At 42.5% G+C, this 17,947-nt stretch overlaps 2 protein-coding genes across 4 annotated transcripts in view; one reads left to right on the top strand and one right to left on the bottom strand.

Moving 5' to 3' along the window:
• Positions 1 to 17,947, bottom strand: part of LOC127976159 (NACHT, LRR and PYD domains-containing protein 3) — a 579,287-nt gene that overhangs the window by 278,191 nt on the left and 283,149 nt on the right. For 2 of the 3 annotated variants that reach the window (XM_052580380.1, XM_052580369.1), the window contains one exon: positions 4,121 to 4,291. The exons of the other annotated variant lie outside the window; for it this stretch is intronic. In XM_052580380.1, coding sequence (XP_052436340.1) covers positions 4,121 to 4,291 — 171 coding nt within the window. The remainder of the gene's footprint in view (positions 1 to 4,120; positions 4,292 to 17,947) is intronic. 3 annotated transcript variants of the gene reach the window in all.
• On the top strand, positions 7,163 to 9,502 carry LOC127976163 (uncharacterized). Its single transcript, XM_052580391.1, has 2 exons — positions 7,163 to 7,830; positions 8,466 to 9,502. Exons 1-2 carry the CDS (start codon positions 7,273 to 7,275, stop codon positions 8,589 to 8,591), a joined length of 684 nt encoding a protein of 227 aa, XP_052436351.1. The 5' UTR covers positions 7,163 to 7,272; the 3' UTR covers positions 8,592 to 9,502.

Raw genomic sequence — 17,947 nt, forward strand, 5'->3', positions numbered from 1 at the left:
CGTCTGCGGGATGTCCCATAGAACATGGAAACCCAATGTGTGTGTGTGTGTGTGTGTTTAAAGTCGGTTTTAAAATTAACGTGAGATTTCAACTCCTTTTACACATCACATATTATGGATAGTATTTTCTTAACATTAAGGAATGCCTGTTTGATTTTATTAATTCCAGATAACAATCAATTATTTATCTCTTCAGCGGCTTGGTTAGTTGATGATTTAGAAAATTGTCTCTCTCACTCTTTGAAATTCTCACCTGGAAAGACACCAGACATCGTCCTCCTTTTCAAATGTGTTTGTAGACGGGGAGCATGTGGCCTGTTGGTGCCTAGGTATCAACACCATATAGATCAAACAAACATTGATCCTGTCAAGGTGTCAAAACCCTCACTTTTGCACAGCTATTTTTTTTTCCCAGGAAGAACCCAAACACCCCCCCCACTGTCTTTAGGTGTGAACAACAGGCCAGAAAGGAACTTCACAGGAACCCCCCCACAGCTCTGGTTACAGATACAACCATCATAAGAAACCCCCACTGCTCTGGTAACAGATACAACCATCATATATCCAGTAATAAACACAACACAAGTCAAATCTGAGATCTCTTTGATCTTTTGATTTACACACCTCGGCCATGTCAATCAAGGGTGACAGGACCCAGTGGCATGGCAACCGCTTTGACTGACAGGCCATATAGTCATAAATCAATCCAAACTGACCATGCACACTTCTGACTACCTGTCAGTCTACACTGACTGTACGGCCATAAATCAGGCCATAAATCAGGGTCATAAATCATCAAGACTTGAGATAAAGTGTATGATAGGACTACTTCAGGGATTTGGACAAACGACCTATAGGAGCGTATTGGTTGGAGGACAGGTTGGACTTTTGCACTGTAGTGTATGAATAAAGTACCTATAATTAAGTATATTTAAATACATATGATTAAAGTATGTGTTCATATGTGTTAAGAGCTAGATTTTCGCTGGAGGAAACAGCTGTGGTGTGATGAGCTGTGAATGGAGCGAAAGGTTTACAGTAGATGAGAAACAAACTGCTCCCTCATGACCTTTTGTAAACTGTATTTTTGACAAAGAACTGCACAGATACAGATACTCTAACAATCTATTAATAAACACACACCTTGTGTCCTCTTTGTCCTCTGCTCTGCCACTGCGGATTGAAGAGCGTGCTGAAAGACAGGGAGGAGACCAGCCTGCCTCCTTTTTTTATATTCAATTTAAGGGGAATGACTCTGAGGCGATCACAAATTTGAGTACAGTTTATGGAGACTATGCTATAGCCCTGCTAAAAAAAAAGCCTAGCAACGCCCATTCTTCTTGTGTTTATTTTGGAAATGAATCACCAAAATATACGTTCTGATTCAGTTTGGTATACCATATTGGCACCGGGTTTCAGTACCAAAACACTACTCCTGAGCAGGGTAGCCATGTAGTACAAGTTTCCATGGTGACAAAACCAGCTCAAAACCAATCAATCTTCTTGAGCCCATAAACTCAGAGTTTGCTCAAATTAAACGTAAACTTACCTGGGTAAAAACAAAAACCGGCTTCGTGCTACAGGCTACATGTGTCAAACTCAAGCAACAGCCCTGCAGAGTTTAGATCCAACTTGTGTTTTCATGATACCAAAATTATTGTTTCGATACCGATACCTAGTCAAGAAATGCAATTTCGATACTTTTTCGATACTTAGGGAAAATACACTCTCAAATATCATTGCTGTGCTTTATTTTAAAACAGGGACAACATTCTAATCATATAACACTAATAAATGAACATATGAACAGCAGATATATTAAACATTTGAACAAAATAGGAAAAATCTAAATATAAAAAATAAATTAGAGCAATGACATTCAAGGTAAAGAAAGAAAATATTTAGCTGCATTATGTCAGTTATCATAAGAAACATAAGAGTAATAACTTTATCTTGATTTCTGAACTTTGAATAAAAATATGAACAGCGATTATATTAAACAATATTTCTGAACTCAGAAGATTAAATGTCAAAAGATAAATATCAATTTAAGCAACGGGATTCAAGTAAAAAAAAAAAAAATAGCAGCAATATCTCAGATATTGTAACTTATTCTGTCAGTTGTGCAACCTTTTCTTTCACAGGAGAAAACTCAGCCAGTGAGTTTTAATGAGCGTCATCTTTTTCTACCAGTCGCGGAACGGCGGCTACAGTATCACTTGTGCTCGCACATGCAGGGTGAAATTATTTGACCCGACCCAGCCCGCAAATAAAGTAAAATTTCTTTACCCACCCCGACCTGTGCTTCGGGGACATTACGGATGATCTGTTGCTACTTAGACCTTCGTATTGTAACCTTATCAAAGACCCTAATAAAATATGAAAATATTTAAAATGGGCTACATGAAATTGCACTAGTGATGGTTCGTCCATGAACTAATCTTTTAGGTGAACGAATAATTCTCGTTCAGGTAATCCACTGACACATATTTCTCGTTCACTGAAGTTCCTACCTCCACAGCAGCGCGCGAGCTCGGCGCTATCAGTAGCGCATTTAGCATAAAGAACATAACTCCACGTTTAATCCCCGATTAATGTGAATATTATATATGAACTGTTTGACCAAAAAATTTAAAGGTTAATTATGCAAGAAAACTTCGTGCTTTGTTCATCTGAACAATTTATTTAAACTATTTAATGCGCTTATGCACACATTTTACTAAAGCAAAATAAGTTTAGTAAAGCCACTAATGCAGTTATCTCGCTGTAGTGTTTTTTTTTTTGCTGCTTGTGTGAGGAGGAAAAACACAGACGTCCATAGGGAGGCACTGGAAGCGTGCGTTGTACACACCAACATGAAATACGTCTCTTACAAATCTGGAATGCAGTTATTCTTTGAAGTATCAATACTAATAAATTTAGGAATCGTGACGTTTTTAATTTCCGAGAATTGCAATGCTTTTGAAGTATCGGTGCACCGTGCAACACTAGATCCAACCCTAATTAAACACACCTGATCCAGCTAAAGTCCTTCAGGCTTATTTGAAAACTACATGGATTTTGTGTTGAAGCAGGGTTGGAAATTAACACTGCAGGGCTGCAGAATTTGACACCCCTGGGTTAGAGCTAATAAAAACCAAAAGTCTTAAGACACACTGTGGTCTGTTGCTATTCACTATATTGACAAAAGTATTGGGACACCCCCTTTTAATGAACAGATTTTGACTACTTTAGTAATTTCCATGAGTACCAATCTTAATGTTTAAGCATATAATGATATTCTAGGGAATTGTGTGCTCCCTAACTTTATAGCCTTTGTGTTTAAAGCAGGGGTGGCGAACTCCAGTCCTGGAGAGCCACAGCCATGCAGAGTTCATCTCCAAACCTAATTAAATCTCATCTCCCTGTAGTTTTTCTAGTAACCCTTCAGACCTTGATTAGCTTGTTCGGGTGTGTTTTATTAGGGTCAAAGCAAAACACTGCAGGGCTGCAGCTCTCCAGGACAGACGTTTGCCACTCCTGCACTATATTGATAAAAGTATTGGGACATACCCTTCTTTAGAACAGAGTAAGGCACTTCCAAAACTGTGGCAAAAAATATGGAAGCATAATTCACATATTTAATTAATTGTATTTCCATCTCTGTTGCAACAGTACTGAAAGTGTCTAAAATGACTGTACCCATATGTATAAGTCATTGGTGTTTGGTGATAAGTTTTTGGCTCTAGGTCTGCATTTAAAAGTCACACCAGAGGTGTTCAGCTGGGATTAGGACTCGGCTTTATGCAGACCAGCCAAGTTCTTCCACACTCACTGAATCAATCATTTCTTTTTAAACCTTGCCTTAAACACAAAGGCATTGTCATGTTAGAATAGAAATCATCCTGCCCAAACTGTTGTTTATAAAATTAAAAGCACAGAATTCCCTAGAGTATCATTATATGCTTAAACATTAATATTTGTACTCATGGAAATGACTAATATAGTCAAACCGGTTCATTAGAAGAGGGTGTACCAACACTTTTGGCAATATAGTGCATTTCAAACCCCCAGCAGATCAGGAGCAGATCAGAGGGAATCTGTACCTTCATAATACAGTAAATCTTTTTGTTTTTCTTACCTCAATATGCTGAGTTGACAGTGTGAACTCTTCAGTCCATAAGACAGGAGTTTCACTCCTGAATCCTGTAGGTTATTGTTACTTAGGTTCAGCTCTCTCAGTGAGTTTGATGATTGTAGAGATGAAGACAAACTGATACAGCACTGATCAGTCAGATTACTGAAAGCAAGTCTATAAAACAGGATGAAATATGGTTCAGTGATAATTAGTTTAGCAACACATTTACTCATCTGCAGCATTTATTCCAAACACAGTAATGAAGACATTATGTGACAGTAAAGAAATAAGTAGAGATGGACAGATACTTGTTTTTATAGATATTTATTTCAATACTTAAGCATTTTTCCCTTAACTAAATATCAGTTTGGTAATATCAGATCATCCATCCGATAAATGGAGAATTGCAAACAAGACTGCCATTTGAGCACTCCCTGTGACAGGAAACAACAGTGTTCACAAGCAGAGTAACTTGATGCACTTAATGTAATAAACTTTATTCACCATAGACATTCATGCTCAAATTAGATATTTTACATAGATGGGTGATATGTAGTTTAAGCTTGACACTAAGTAACAGAAAGAAACTCACAGAATCACAGTGGAAATCAAATCTGTCAAAGTCCAAAAGACAGATTTCAATTAATGAAATTTGGACAAGTGAATATTGGAAATAAAGCCTGAAATAAATTTGGATGAGTGAAGATTGGAAATAAGTTCCTGTGGCTCAGTGGCAGAGCATTGTGTATAGCCTGAATGCACTGTAAGCATCTGCTAAATGCTTAAATATAAAGCAATTTAAGGAAATGAAGCATGGCACTTCTCAAGCCAGATGAGTGTAGAGTATCCATACCAGGGGCACAGATGGGATTTTTTAATGGGCGGGACCAAGCTGTCCAGCAGTCAAATTTTCTCAGTCCAGAAAAATCACCAGCTCAGACATAGATGATTTTTTTGTAACTTAATTAAAAAAAGCTTACTTTCTTATATTCTAGATTCATTGCACACAAACTGAAATATTTCAATAGTTATAATTCTGATGGCTATGACTTACAGCTTAAGAAAAAAAAATCAGTTGTCTCAAAAATTTGAATCTTCTATTTTGAGCTTGATTAGTTTGATTCATTTTGAGTATAAATACAGGGTACCTCCGGGGATAGTTTAGAACATGCAACCACAAGTATGGGAAAGACTAATGACTTCACATTTGTACAAGAGACAATCATCAACACCCTCCACAAGGAGTGTCAGCCACAGAAGATCATTGCTGAAAGGGCTGCTGTTCACAGAGTGCTGTATCGAAATATATTCATAGAAAGTTGTCTGGAAGTAAAAGGTGTGGTAGGAAAAGGTGCACAAGCAACAGGGATGACCACAGCCTTGAGAAGATTATCAGGAAAAGCCGATTCAAGAACTTGGGAGAGTGTCACAAGGAGTGGACTGAAGCCGGAGTCAGTGCATCAAGAGTTTATTTCACCATCTTTGTCCATTAATATACATTGTGTTTTATTTATAATGATTTTCTATAGGAGGAAAACGTTTAATGTACAATTTAATGCACTGCGTTCTGTACTCGCTTGACTGTACGGAGTTGATCCTTTTAAAATCCCTTAATGCATTTCATAATGCACGTTCATATTTGCTGGTCTGTATATACATTGAGTCAGCAACAAGACATATAGGCTTGGCCTACTGAATTGTCTTTATCATCTTAGTCTGTTATTAGGACACATAAGCGTTTTGCTGTATGGGAGGACAAAGTTTGCGCATTGTGTTCATAGCCATCTGCTTGCCTTGTAGTAAATTAAATAATACTATATATCGAATTTGGTCTTTTAATTGAACTTAATTTATCTTAATACATTATGCCATATTAAGTGTTTGTTTTTTCTACAGGAGGAAAACGCTTAACGAATGACTTTGGGCACTGAGTTCATATTCTGCTGTTCTGTGGATACGGATTTGCCGGTCTTGTCTTTTTCTTGTAGGACCCTGTACGTTATAGTAGTAGGCATACTAATATAGTTTTAATCGTTTAATCACCACCACAGCGTCTTGTCTCCATTGGCAAAACGCAAGATTTGTGTTGATTGCAAGTGACGTCACAGGTAGCGGAGAGTGCAAGTGGTGATTGCAAGTGACGTCACAGGTAGCGGCAAGTGCAAGTGGCGATTGCAAGTGACGTCACAGGTAGCGGAGAGTGCAAGTGGCGATTGCAAGTGACATTGTAATTTAGTTTCTTTTTTCTCGTCTTCACCACCTGACTACTGTTGTAAAATGTTGAGAGATTCAAACAAAAAGTTATCAATAAATAGAACAAAATAAAAAAAAAAAGACTGCAAGTGACGTGGCTAGCACAAGTGTCTGAGAGTGCAAGTCTGAGAGTGCAAGTTCAAGTCTGCAGCTAGACCCTTCTCTTCCAGCAGAACGTTAGCACCTGCCCACAGTGACACAACCACTTCCAAGTGGTTTGCTGACCATGACAATACTGTGCTTGATTGGCCAGCCAGCTCACCTGACCTGAACCTCACAAAGAATCTATGGGGTATTGTGAAGAGGAAGATAAGTAACATCTGACAAACAATACAGAGGAGCTGAAGGCTGCTATCAAAGCAACCTGTGCTTCAGTAACACCTCAGCAATGCCTGAGGCTGATTGCCTTCATGCCATGCCACACTGAAGCTGTCACACACCTGGACTCATTTAATGTATTTTTGCCCGTGACCCAGTTTCTGTCTTTCCGTGTTTGATTAGTTCCCAGGTGTGTCCATTATCTTCCTCATGTGTTCCACGTCCCTGTTAATTTAATGATTCCATCCACCTGTGTTTCCCCAATTATCTGTTGTTCATAAGCCGTGTCCTTTCAGTTCTGTTTTGTCGGGTCTTCATTTGCCATCGGGGTCTTCTCACTTGTGCTCACTTGCAGCTCATTTGCCATTTGCTACTTACGTGTGTCTACCTCTGTGCTCCATGTTGGATATCCCCTGTGTTGGATATATTAAAAGCCTTATTCCGTTTATCCTCGACTCCGTATTCCTTCAGGCAGCGTAAAACCGTGACAGAAGACCCGACCACAAAAGAGAAAGTAGAAAACTGCGTCTTTCCCTCCGTTTTGCTTTCGTTTTTTCTCAGTCTTTTTGTTTTGTAGTGTTTCTATGGATCCCCTCTATCGTCCCGAATTCCTCATCCTTCTGCTGAAGCAGGAAGGACGTTCTCTCGAGGACCATACCAGACAGTTTTTCCTATTAGCTAATGCCACCAGCTACCCGGACGGCGCGCTCTGCACCTTCTACAACACCAGCCTGAACTCCAAATGCAGAGCGTTGTCGTCCGAAGATGGTCCTCGAGAGGATTTCGCCGCATTCGTGGAGTGGACTCTGGCGAGAAATGGCTCATCTCTCACCATCTGCCCCATAGAGGACCTCGCCAGCCCCACTCCCGACCCAGAGACCAGCCAGCCACCATCACGCCGCACGGAGCCAGAGCCCACCGCAGCCGCAGAGTCCGAGCCATCCACTGACAGGGAGCCGGATCTCGAGAGCGCGACTGACCAGGTTTGTGAGCCGGCAACACTGTGCATCGTGGGAGTCCTCGTGGAGATCGAGGGCGTGGAGGAAAGCCCTGCCCACACTCCTGCGACTGAGGGTGAGCTATATGCAGTCTCTGAAAGTCATATGGAGCAAGTTCTGGATCTGATGGACTGGTCTACGGAGGTAATCCCTAATATTCCTGTTTCTCCGCTGGTTACGCCCAGCTCTGAATCTTCTGTGTCTCCGCTGGTTCCGCCCAGCTCTGAATCTTCTGTGTTTCCTGTTTCTCCGCTGGTTCCGCCCAGCCCTGAGTTTTCTGTTTCTCCGCTGGTTCCGCCCAGCCCTGAATTTTCTGTTTCTCCGCTGGTTCTGCCCAGCCCTGAGTTTCCTGTGTCTCCGCTGGTTCCGCCCAGCCCTGAGTTTCCTGTTTCTCCGCTGGTTCCGCCCAGCCCTGAGTTTCCTGTTTCTCCGCTGGTTCCGCCCAGCCCTGAGTTTCCTGTGTCTCCGCTGGTTCCGTCCAGCCCTGAGTTTCCTGTGTCTCCGCTGGTTCCGCCCAGCTCTGAATCTTCTGTGTCTCCGCTGGTTCCGCCCAGCTCTAAATCTTCTGTGTCTCCGCTGGTTCTGCCCAGCTCTGAATTTTCTGTGTCTCCGCTGGTTCCGCCCAGCTCTGAATCTTCTGTGTTTCCTGTATTCCCTCCCAGCCTCCCTCTCCCGCCTCCTCCCAAACCTGCTGGTCCCTCTACTCCTCTTTCGCTGGTTCCGTCCAGTCCTGATCCTCCTGTCCTTCCTCCCATCCTTCTCCTCTCTCCTCCTCCTAGACCAGCCAGTTCCTCGTCATCCCTGCTGGTGCCAGCCAGTCCCGCAGCTCACCCTCAGTCCGCGCCATCGGGGCGCGGTGGTTCGCCGCTGGACTGCCAGTCTCCAGCTCCGCCTTGGCGTGTTAAGGCCCTGTCTCCGCCTCCAGCCTCCGAGCCCTGGACTCCTCCTCGGTCCTTCGACCCAGCGGCTCCGCCTTGGCTCTTAGCTCCCTCGTCTCCACCGTGGCCTGTCATCCCACCTGCTCCACCGGGCTCCCTCGTCCCTCCGGCTCCACCTTGGTCAGTCGTCGACCATCCGCCGCCTCGGGACTCCACTCCTCTGGTTCCACCTCGTCACTCCATCCCTCCGGCTCTGTCAGGCTCCTCCTTCCCTCCGGTTCCACCTCCATCCTCGGTCGCTCCGGCTCCACATCGGTCTGCCAGGACCCCGCCTCCGCCTTGGTCGCCTGAGCCTTCTGCTCCACCTAGGCCCTCCGGAACCTCGACGTCCCCCTGGCTCTGCGGCTGTGCTGCTCCATCTTGGGCTCCTCACCCACCGGTGCAGTCTCCGCCTGTCGGCCCCCTGGTGTCGTCGACCCCTCCTTCACCATGGCTCCTCCCGCCGTCGACTCCACCTTGGATCTCCGTCCTGGCTGGTCTCTGGTGGACCATCTGGCTCCTCCTGCTCCTGTCTCCTCCCTGGCTCCTTCCTCCGTCGTCTCCTCCCTGGCTCCTCCTTCTGTGGTCCCTGTCTGCTGGCCCCCTCCTGGAAGTCCGTCCTCCACCGGAACCTCCTCCCAAGTTCCCACCTACGCCTCCCCCTGTTGTTTCTACGGTGCGAGGACGCACCTACCGGGAGGGGGGAGTACTGTCACACACCTGGACTCATTTAATGTATTTTTGCCCGTGACCCAGTTTCTGTCTTTCCGTGTTTGATTAGTTCCCAGGTGTGTCCATTATCTTCCTCATGTGTTCCACGTCCCTGTTAATTTAATGATTCCATCCACCTGTGTTTCCCCAATTATCTGTTGTTCATAAGCCGTGTCCTTTCAGTTCTGTTTTGTCGGGTCTTCATTTGCCATCGGGGTCTTCTCACTTGTGCTCACTTGCAGCTCATTTGCCATTTGCTACTTACGTGTGTCTACCTCTGTGCTCCATGTTGGATATCCCCTGTGTTGGATATATTAAAAGCCTTATTCCGTTTATCCTCGACTCCGTATTCCTTCAGGCAGCGTAAAACCGTGACAGAAGCCCAGGTTGTATTTGAGTATTGAATGCATAATTAAACCTACTTTGGATTTTAATTTTACTTTTTCTTTAAAAGTTTCCTACTTTTACATTTTTCTAAGCTGGAAGTCACCATCAGAATTAAAACAAAAAACTTAAAACTTAAAATATACAGTCTGTGACTCTAGAATATAAGAAAGTTTGCTTTTTTAATTAAATTACAAAAAATAAAGAACTTTTCCATGACATTCAAATTTTTTGAGATGCACCTGTATAAGATCACTATGGTTACCGCTACAGGCACAATTGAGGCAACTAACAGCTCCTCTTAGGACCCCGGGGTCAGGAGTCATAGCACACACACACACACACACACACACAGAGAACATAAACGTCAGTGGCAGCCCCATTGTCGTGTGTTTCACAACAGAACAGCGTGTAGTGAGAAGTTGGGTACAAAGTAATGGTTAGATTATTATAGTGCTTCAGCCTGCATCTGCCCTGACCCAATTCTTTAGCACCAAAACAGACACACTCATACCCCAACAGGACCTGCTAGGGTGGCCGAGAGAGCTAAACGTGCTGCAAATGACAAAAATCCCTGCAAATTATGAAAACATCTTCATCAGTTTGACAACACATGCTGCAAATGCTCACTATACAAACAAATAAAGAAATGTAATATTTAAGGGAACCGTAAAGTGGCAAACATGGCTGGGACATTATTTATCAATGTTTGCTCTGAAAAGATCTTTGTTTATTTTAACAAACCTGGTCATAGATTCCTTAGCTTTAAAATAAAAGAAAAAAAAGGATATTATTAACCTAAATAAGCTGACTAAATACACAATTACTGTAACTGTGAAAGGTTATGTAAGCTGGCTAAATTACTTTTACAACTTACCTAACAAAAACTAAACATAGCCTATGATTTTACTATTGAAATGAATTAATTAATAAATACATTTATTACATAAAAAACGCAAACAATTTTTTTTTACTGTAATTAACCATGGATTTATTACTCTAACCATAGTTTAACCATGGTATTTATACAACTATGGTTATACAAATGGTAATCAATACTCAAAAATAAAAAAAACCTTGTTTAAATTTTCTTTTTGTTGGGGTCATTTTGTTTGTGTTGAGTATTTGCAGAGCGTTTCTGTATTTGTTTGTGTTGTGAGTATTTGCAGCACGTGTGCTGTCAAACTGATGAAGATGTTTTCTTAATTTGCTAGTGCTTTTTCTATTTGAACGCGTTTTGTGAAGTTACAGCGCGTTGAGCTCTCTCGGCCATCGTGCCTCCCCCCTATTTTGAAATCTTCACCCCACACATACGTGTGCAACTATGGCAACGACGATTGCGAAGATGACACACAAGCATATTCAAACAAAAGCCAACATGGATAAGTTGTGTGAAACAACGCAAAATCAACGTTACTCACCTATCAAAAAGAAACAAAGAAACCTCAGCATCCGATTCGAGCCCTTCCTAATCCTTGAGTTTCTCTCCACCGCTGGAAAGCTGCCCCGATATTTACGCGGGTCCTGCCTCTTGCCTGATTGTAAACCCTCTTTTTTATCTGCCATCTCTCTCAATCTGTAGTCAATCTGCTAATATGCTTATTTTGAATAAAAGCATCTGCTAAATGTAAATGTAATGTAATATGCGTCCTGTGCACTCAAATTGAGCGCTCTCTTCTCGCTATCAGGACAAGACATGCCCCCTTACCGCTGATTGGCTACGAGTGTGTTTTGGGACTCAGTCAGACACTGCGGTCAAAAGGGTGTTTTCATAAATCGTTTAGTACACATTTAAGGAGCGGAGGGCCGGGTCACTACTACTTAGTTCAAGTTCAAGTTCAAGTCTGCTTTATTGTCAATTTCCACATGTACAGTACATACATACAGAGAATCAAAATTGCGTTACTCTCAGACCCCGGTGCATACAGATAACATTAACATTAAAGCCTAAAAAATCTAGATCAAATATAAAAATTTTAATACAACTATAAAATAAGGGAATGTAAAAAAAAGGCATATAATAAAATAAAAAAATATATAGCTGCAAGCAGCAATAACGGGGCCAAGCACTACAGAAGTAAGCTTCAGACGAATGGCAGGAATGAGTAATTAAGACAGTTTTAAGATTATTTTAGGCAAAATGGTTTGATCAATAAACACAACAACTAGTAATAGGATTTATTGGCTTATCACGTTTGATCAATAAGTGGCGCTGTTACCAAATTAGTGTGGAATGGTCAGTGTGAGGTGACAATGACACATACAATGTTTGGTGCAAAAATGTCAAAGCTTTGCTGAGATACAGCCTCAATTGCATTTTGGCATCCTTCCAGCAAATTCGTTGATGCGATAAATGAGAACCGTTTCGTATATTGACACGAAATCCATATCTTTTAGGTGGCTAAGTCTGAAGATGATATGATTCGATTTTGGTGAAAATCTGACAAACGGTTCTAGGAGGAGTTAAAAAAAGTATGTTTTGACAGAAAATCAAGATGGTGGACAGGAAGTTTGGCCAAATAAGGAAATATTGGTATCTATGTTCTCAGCTTGACACAGGGAATCTAGTAAGACCAGCGGCATATTAAATTGGCAGATTTATACAAATGTTATTAGCCTTTTTGGAAATTTTGTTATAACTTTTTTCCACTAGGTGGCAAAATATTTTGAGTACCTTCAGGGGATGGTGTTGTTGGCACATTCGGAGTTTCGTAATATTACACTAATGCATTTGTTTAGTATAGAATTTTATTTCAGAAAACTGCATTGAAGTCAATGGGAATTTCATGTTTTGTTCTATTATAGCGCCACCAAGAGTCTCAGTCCCACCATTTTTTATGTGTCCTCAGAGTGAGCCCATACATATGTGTGTCAATTTTGGTGAAAATATCTCAATTCACTTCAGAGTTATAGACATTTATATGAAAAAACATAAAAAATGATAGCCAAATGGTTTTTAAGCACTAAATCACAACGCTACACAAACCGTAAAGCGAAACCTAGCATGTTTGGTATCGTAGGACTCTGTAAGGTTTCAGGAGTCTAATTAGATGAGTCGCGTAAAAATAAATCGACCACACCCATAGTTATAAGCATTTTAAAAAAGATCACCACTAGGTGGCGCTGTTTCTAAACTTCTCACGCTCCTTCAGGACATTGTGCTGATGACCCATACCATGTTTCGTTGATGCGTTCTTAAAATACAGCATTTTGGCACAAAATTAAAAATGGCCGACAGTCAAAATGGCCGAAATGGTAAAATTGGATATCAGTCAACTCGGCATGTTGCCCTGAATCCAACAAGACTCTAAATAACAAAAATGTTATGATATTTGAACAAACTGTTAAGAAGTAATAAGCAAAAATAGCAATTTTTCATATCTCAGTACCAGTAGGTGGCGCTGCGCTGAAAGGCAGCATGTAGCCTCGGGTCATGCTTGTTATGACATGTACCAAGTTTGGTCTGAATATGATAAATTGTTGCAGAGATACAGCCTTACAGCTGTTTTTTCAAGCTCTACGTAAAATTTGTTTGAGCGTTTATTGCAAACGGTTTGACGAATGAATATGAATTCCATAACTTTTGGTCAGCACTGCCTGAAGATGATCTGGTTCAATTTTCGTGTGAATCGAACAAACCGTCTAGGAGTAGGTTTTTCAAAAAAATCAAAATGGCGGCCCTATTTCTATGATGTAAAATGACTTCATAGGGTGCAATCGAATCGGCATGAGCTCAGAAATCAGAGGAAAAAAGAATTTTGTTTATTGGCCTTACAGTTAAAAAGTTATTAACAAAACTAAAGTGAAATTTTGGACAGTTGGTGGCGCTAGAGGGAATGACTTGGACACACCAAAATTGATGTTGGCACTGTCCTCTATCAAACCATAACAACTTTCCTGCAATCGGTTCTATGGGCTGCCATAGACTCCTAGTCGGAAGAAGGAATAATAATAATAATAATAATAAAACTGCAATTATTATAATAATAATAATAAAACTGCAAGCAGCGATGAACGGGCCCTCGCACCCGGGCTCACCGGCAGCGAGTGGCTTTAGTAAATAGATGAACGGTGAGAAATATGCATTTAAACTCATATATATAAGTAGAATATATCAATGTTTATTCCATATATGTGCCAATCTTCCTGTTGCCAGCAGGAGGCGGTATCAATAGAATGGAATATTGGCCTTCAGATGTGTTCAGGGCAGGACTCTTATCGAACATGTGAAGTTTGGGGAAGATTGAACATTTTATGCCTGAGTTACAACAACTTCTGTTGCTGTGGCGAGACATCAAATTTTGTCATGCCGTTATGGACACGCCCTTTAACAAAAACTCAAGATGTCCACAATTTAACATTGCACAGGCCTTTAGATTAGACTGACCACAAAAAATACATTAATGTCAAAAAATCTCTAGGAGTAGTTTGTCTCAGCGTAAAATATGTCACTTCCTGTTACCAGCAGGTGGCGCTATGACTATAACTAAATATGGGCATGTAGATCTGTTAAGGGCAGAAGTCTTATCTAACATGTGAAGTTTGGGGCAGATTGGACATTGTATGTCTGAGTTACAGCAATTTCCTGGCGAAACATCAAAATTTGTCAGGCCGCCATGGACACTCCCTTTAACAAAACCTCAAGATCCAACCTGACCAAGTTTGGTGTTGATCTGAATAAATCTCTAGGAGGAGTTCGTTAAAGTACAACCCCTGAAAATGGCAAAAATAACACCAATTTTGCAGAGAAAATTCTAAATAACCGACTTCCTGTTGGGATTCGGATTTTGTACCAAGAGACTTTTTTGTAGGTATTGGTGTGTTAGATGTGTTTACCGATTTTTGTACATGTATTTGAAACATAGCTCGAGGCGCACTCCATTGAAAGTGTATAGGTGGCGCTATCGAGCTATTTTGCCACACCCGATGGAATATTGGCCTTCAGATGTGTTCAGGCCAGGACTCTTATCACACATGTGAAGTTTGGGGAAGATCGGACATTTTATGCCTGAGTTATAACATATTTTATTCCCATGGTGAGACATCGAACTTCGCCACGGTGCCATGGACACGTCTTTTAACAAAAACTCAAGATCTTCACAATTTAACATCGCACAGGCCTTTAGATTAGACTAACCACAAAAAAGACATTGATGTCATAAAATTTCTAGGAGTAGTGTGTCGCTTAGTTAGTTTGTCTCAGCGTAAAATATGTCACTTCCTGTTGCCAATAGGTGGCGCTATGACTATAACTGAATATGGGCATTTCAATCTGTTCAGGTTCGGAGTCTCATCAAACATGTGAAGTTTTAGGGCAGATTGGACATTGTATGTCTGAGTTATAGCACCTTCATTTTCATGGGGAATCATCGAAATTTGCCAGGCCGCCACGGACACGCCCTTCAACGAAAACTCAAGATCTTTGCAATTTAACATCGCAAATGCCTTTAGATTAGGCATACCTAATTTGGTGTTGATTTGAAGAAATCTCTAGGAGGAGTTTGTTAAAATACAACACATGGAAATTACCAAAATTACACAAAATTTGGTCATAATATAAAAAATAACCAACTTCTTGTTGGGTTTAAAATTTTGCTCCAAGAGTCTTTTTTTGTAGGTATTGGTGTGTTAGATGTGTGTGCCAATTTTTGTGCATGTATGTGAAACATAGCTGGAAGGCTATTGATTTTCTTGGAAGGCTTGTTGATTTTGCCACACCCTCTTCTGAATCCTATATTAGATGAAAATTTTCACCAGGTTTGACGCGTGTGCAAAGTTTCATGACTTTTTGAGCATGTTTAAGCCCTCAAAAATGCGATTCATTTTGGAGAAGAAGAAAAACCGGAATAATAATAATAAACAGAGCAGATACAATAGGGTCCTCACACCATCGGTGCTCGGGCCCTGATAAGAATGGGAACAAATACAATAGGTGCCTACGCACCTTCGGTGCTTGGCCCCTAATAAAGTCAAATAAAGCAGCGCAAGGCAAATGAAAAAATCAATGAAGTGAACAACAGTGCAGATAAAAGATTTTTAGTGCAAAAAAATCCCTTATTAAAAATATCTGATTAAGAATGACATCAGTTCCATGCTGAATGAGGTAGTGAGCAGACAAATGCTGCACAAAGTGACTAGTGCATGCCATCATATAGTTAGTGTGTGTGTGTGTGTGGGGGGGGGGGGGGGTTCATAGTTCAGTGGTGCCTGGGGCAGAAGAGGGGAGGGGGGGCAAGTTCGGGAGGGAGTTCAGCTTCCTGACATCTGGTGGATGAAGCTGTCCTTCAGTCTGCTGGTCCTTGCCTGGAGACTCAGCAGTCTCCTCCCTGATGGTAGCAGGCTGAAGAAGCTATGTGATGGGTGAGTGGGATCACCTGTGATGCAGAGGGCTTTGCGGGTGAGACGTGTTCCATAAATGCCCTGGAGAGAGGGGAGAGAGACACCAATGATCTTCTCAGCTGCTCTCACTATGCGTTGCAGGGTCTTTCGGCAGGACGCATTGCAGGCTCCATACCACACAGTGATGCAGCTCTTCAGGATGCTCTCAATGGTGCCTCTGTAGAAGTTGTACATGATGGGGGCCGGGGCTCTGGCTCTCCTAAGTTTGCGGAGGAAGTAGAGACGTTGTTGTGATTTCTTAGCCAGTGCTGCCACGAGAGGTCCTCTGTGATGTGCACACCGAGGAACTTGGTGCTGCTCACTCTCTCCACAGTCGCACCGCTGATGGTCAGAAGAACGTGCTGAGTGTGTGCTCTCCTGAAGTCTACAACAATCTCCTTCGTCTTCTCCGCGTTCAGAGAGAGATTGTTGTCACTGCACCACTTGGCCAGGTGGCTCACCTCACTCCTGTAGTTTGTCTCATCTTTGTTGCTATTGAGACCCACCACAGTTGTGTCATCTGCAAACTTAATAAAGAGGTTGGAGTTGTGTGATGGTGTGCAGTCATGGGTCAGCAGAGTGAAGAGGAGGGGGCTCAGCACACATCCTTGGGGGGCCCCAGTGTTCAGTGTGATGGTGCTGGATGTGTTGCTGCCGACCCGTACTGCCTGATGTCTTCCAGTCAAAAAGTCCAACAGCCAGTTGCACAGCGAAGTGTTGAGCCCCAGCTGAATCAGGTTGTAAATGAGCTGTTGAGGGATAATTGTGTTGAATGCTGAACTGAAGTCTATGAACAGCATTCTGACATATGAGTCCTTTTTGTCCAGATGTGTGAGTGCTGAGTGGAGGGTAGTGGCGATGGCATCATCGGTCGACCGGTTGGACCGATATGCAAACTGGAAGGGGTCCAGGGAGGGGGGGAGGGCAGACTTGATGTGGTGCATGACTAGCCATTCAAAACACTTCATGAGGATGGGGGTAAGTGCAACAGGACAGTACTCATTGAAGCAGGATGGAGATGGCTTCTTCGGAACTGGAATGATGGTGTTAGTTTTGAATCATGTGGGAACAACAGCCTGACTCAGTGAGATGTTGAAAATGTCTGTGAAGACATCAGTGAGTTCTGCTGCACAGTCTTTCAGTACATGCCCAGGGATGTTGTCAGGAGCTTTGCGTGCATTGATCCTGCTGAAGGATCTCCTCACACTGTCTGAGGTCAGCATCTGTATCCCCTGCCACAGGTTCCTAGTGTCTCTGCTGTCGCTGAATTGATGAGCTATCCTCCTGGAATGCTGTCTCTTAGTGAAGTGAAGTGAAGTGACATTCAGCCAAGTATGGTGACCCATACTCAGAATTTGTGCTCTGCATTTAACCCATCTGAAATGCACACACACAGAGCAGTGAACACACACACACACACTGTGAGCACACACCCGGAGCAGTGGGCAGCCATTTATGCTGCGGCGCCCGGGGAGCAGTTGGGGGTTCGATGCCTTGCTCAAGGGCACCTAAGTCGTGGTATTGAAGGTGGAGAGAGAACTGTACATGCACTACCCCCACCCACAATTCCGTCTGGCCTGAGACTAGAACTCACAACCCTTCGATTGGGAGTCCAACCCTCTAACCATTAGGCCACGACTTCCCTAAATTTAAACAATTACCCATACTCAGAATTCGTGCTCTGCATTTAACCCATCCGAAATGCACACACACAGGGCAGTGAACACACACACACACACACACTGTGAGCACACACCCGGAGCAGTGGGCAGCCATAAATGTCGCGGCGCCCGGGGAGCAGTTGGGGGTTCGATGCCTTGCTCAAGGGAACCTAAGTCGTGGTATTGAAGGTGGAGAGAGAGCTGTTCATG

This window comes from Carassius gibelio, chromosome B17 (assembly GCF_023724105.1).
Source record: "Carassius gibelio isolate Cgi1373 ecotype wild population from Czech Republic chromosome B17, carGib1.2-hapl.c, whole genome shotgun sequence".
NCBI classification, from domain to species: domain Eukaryota; kingdom Metazoa; phylum Chordata; class Actinopteri; order Cypriniformes; family Cyprinidae; genus Carassius; species Carassius gibelio.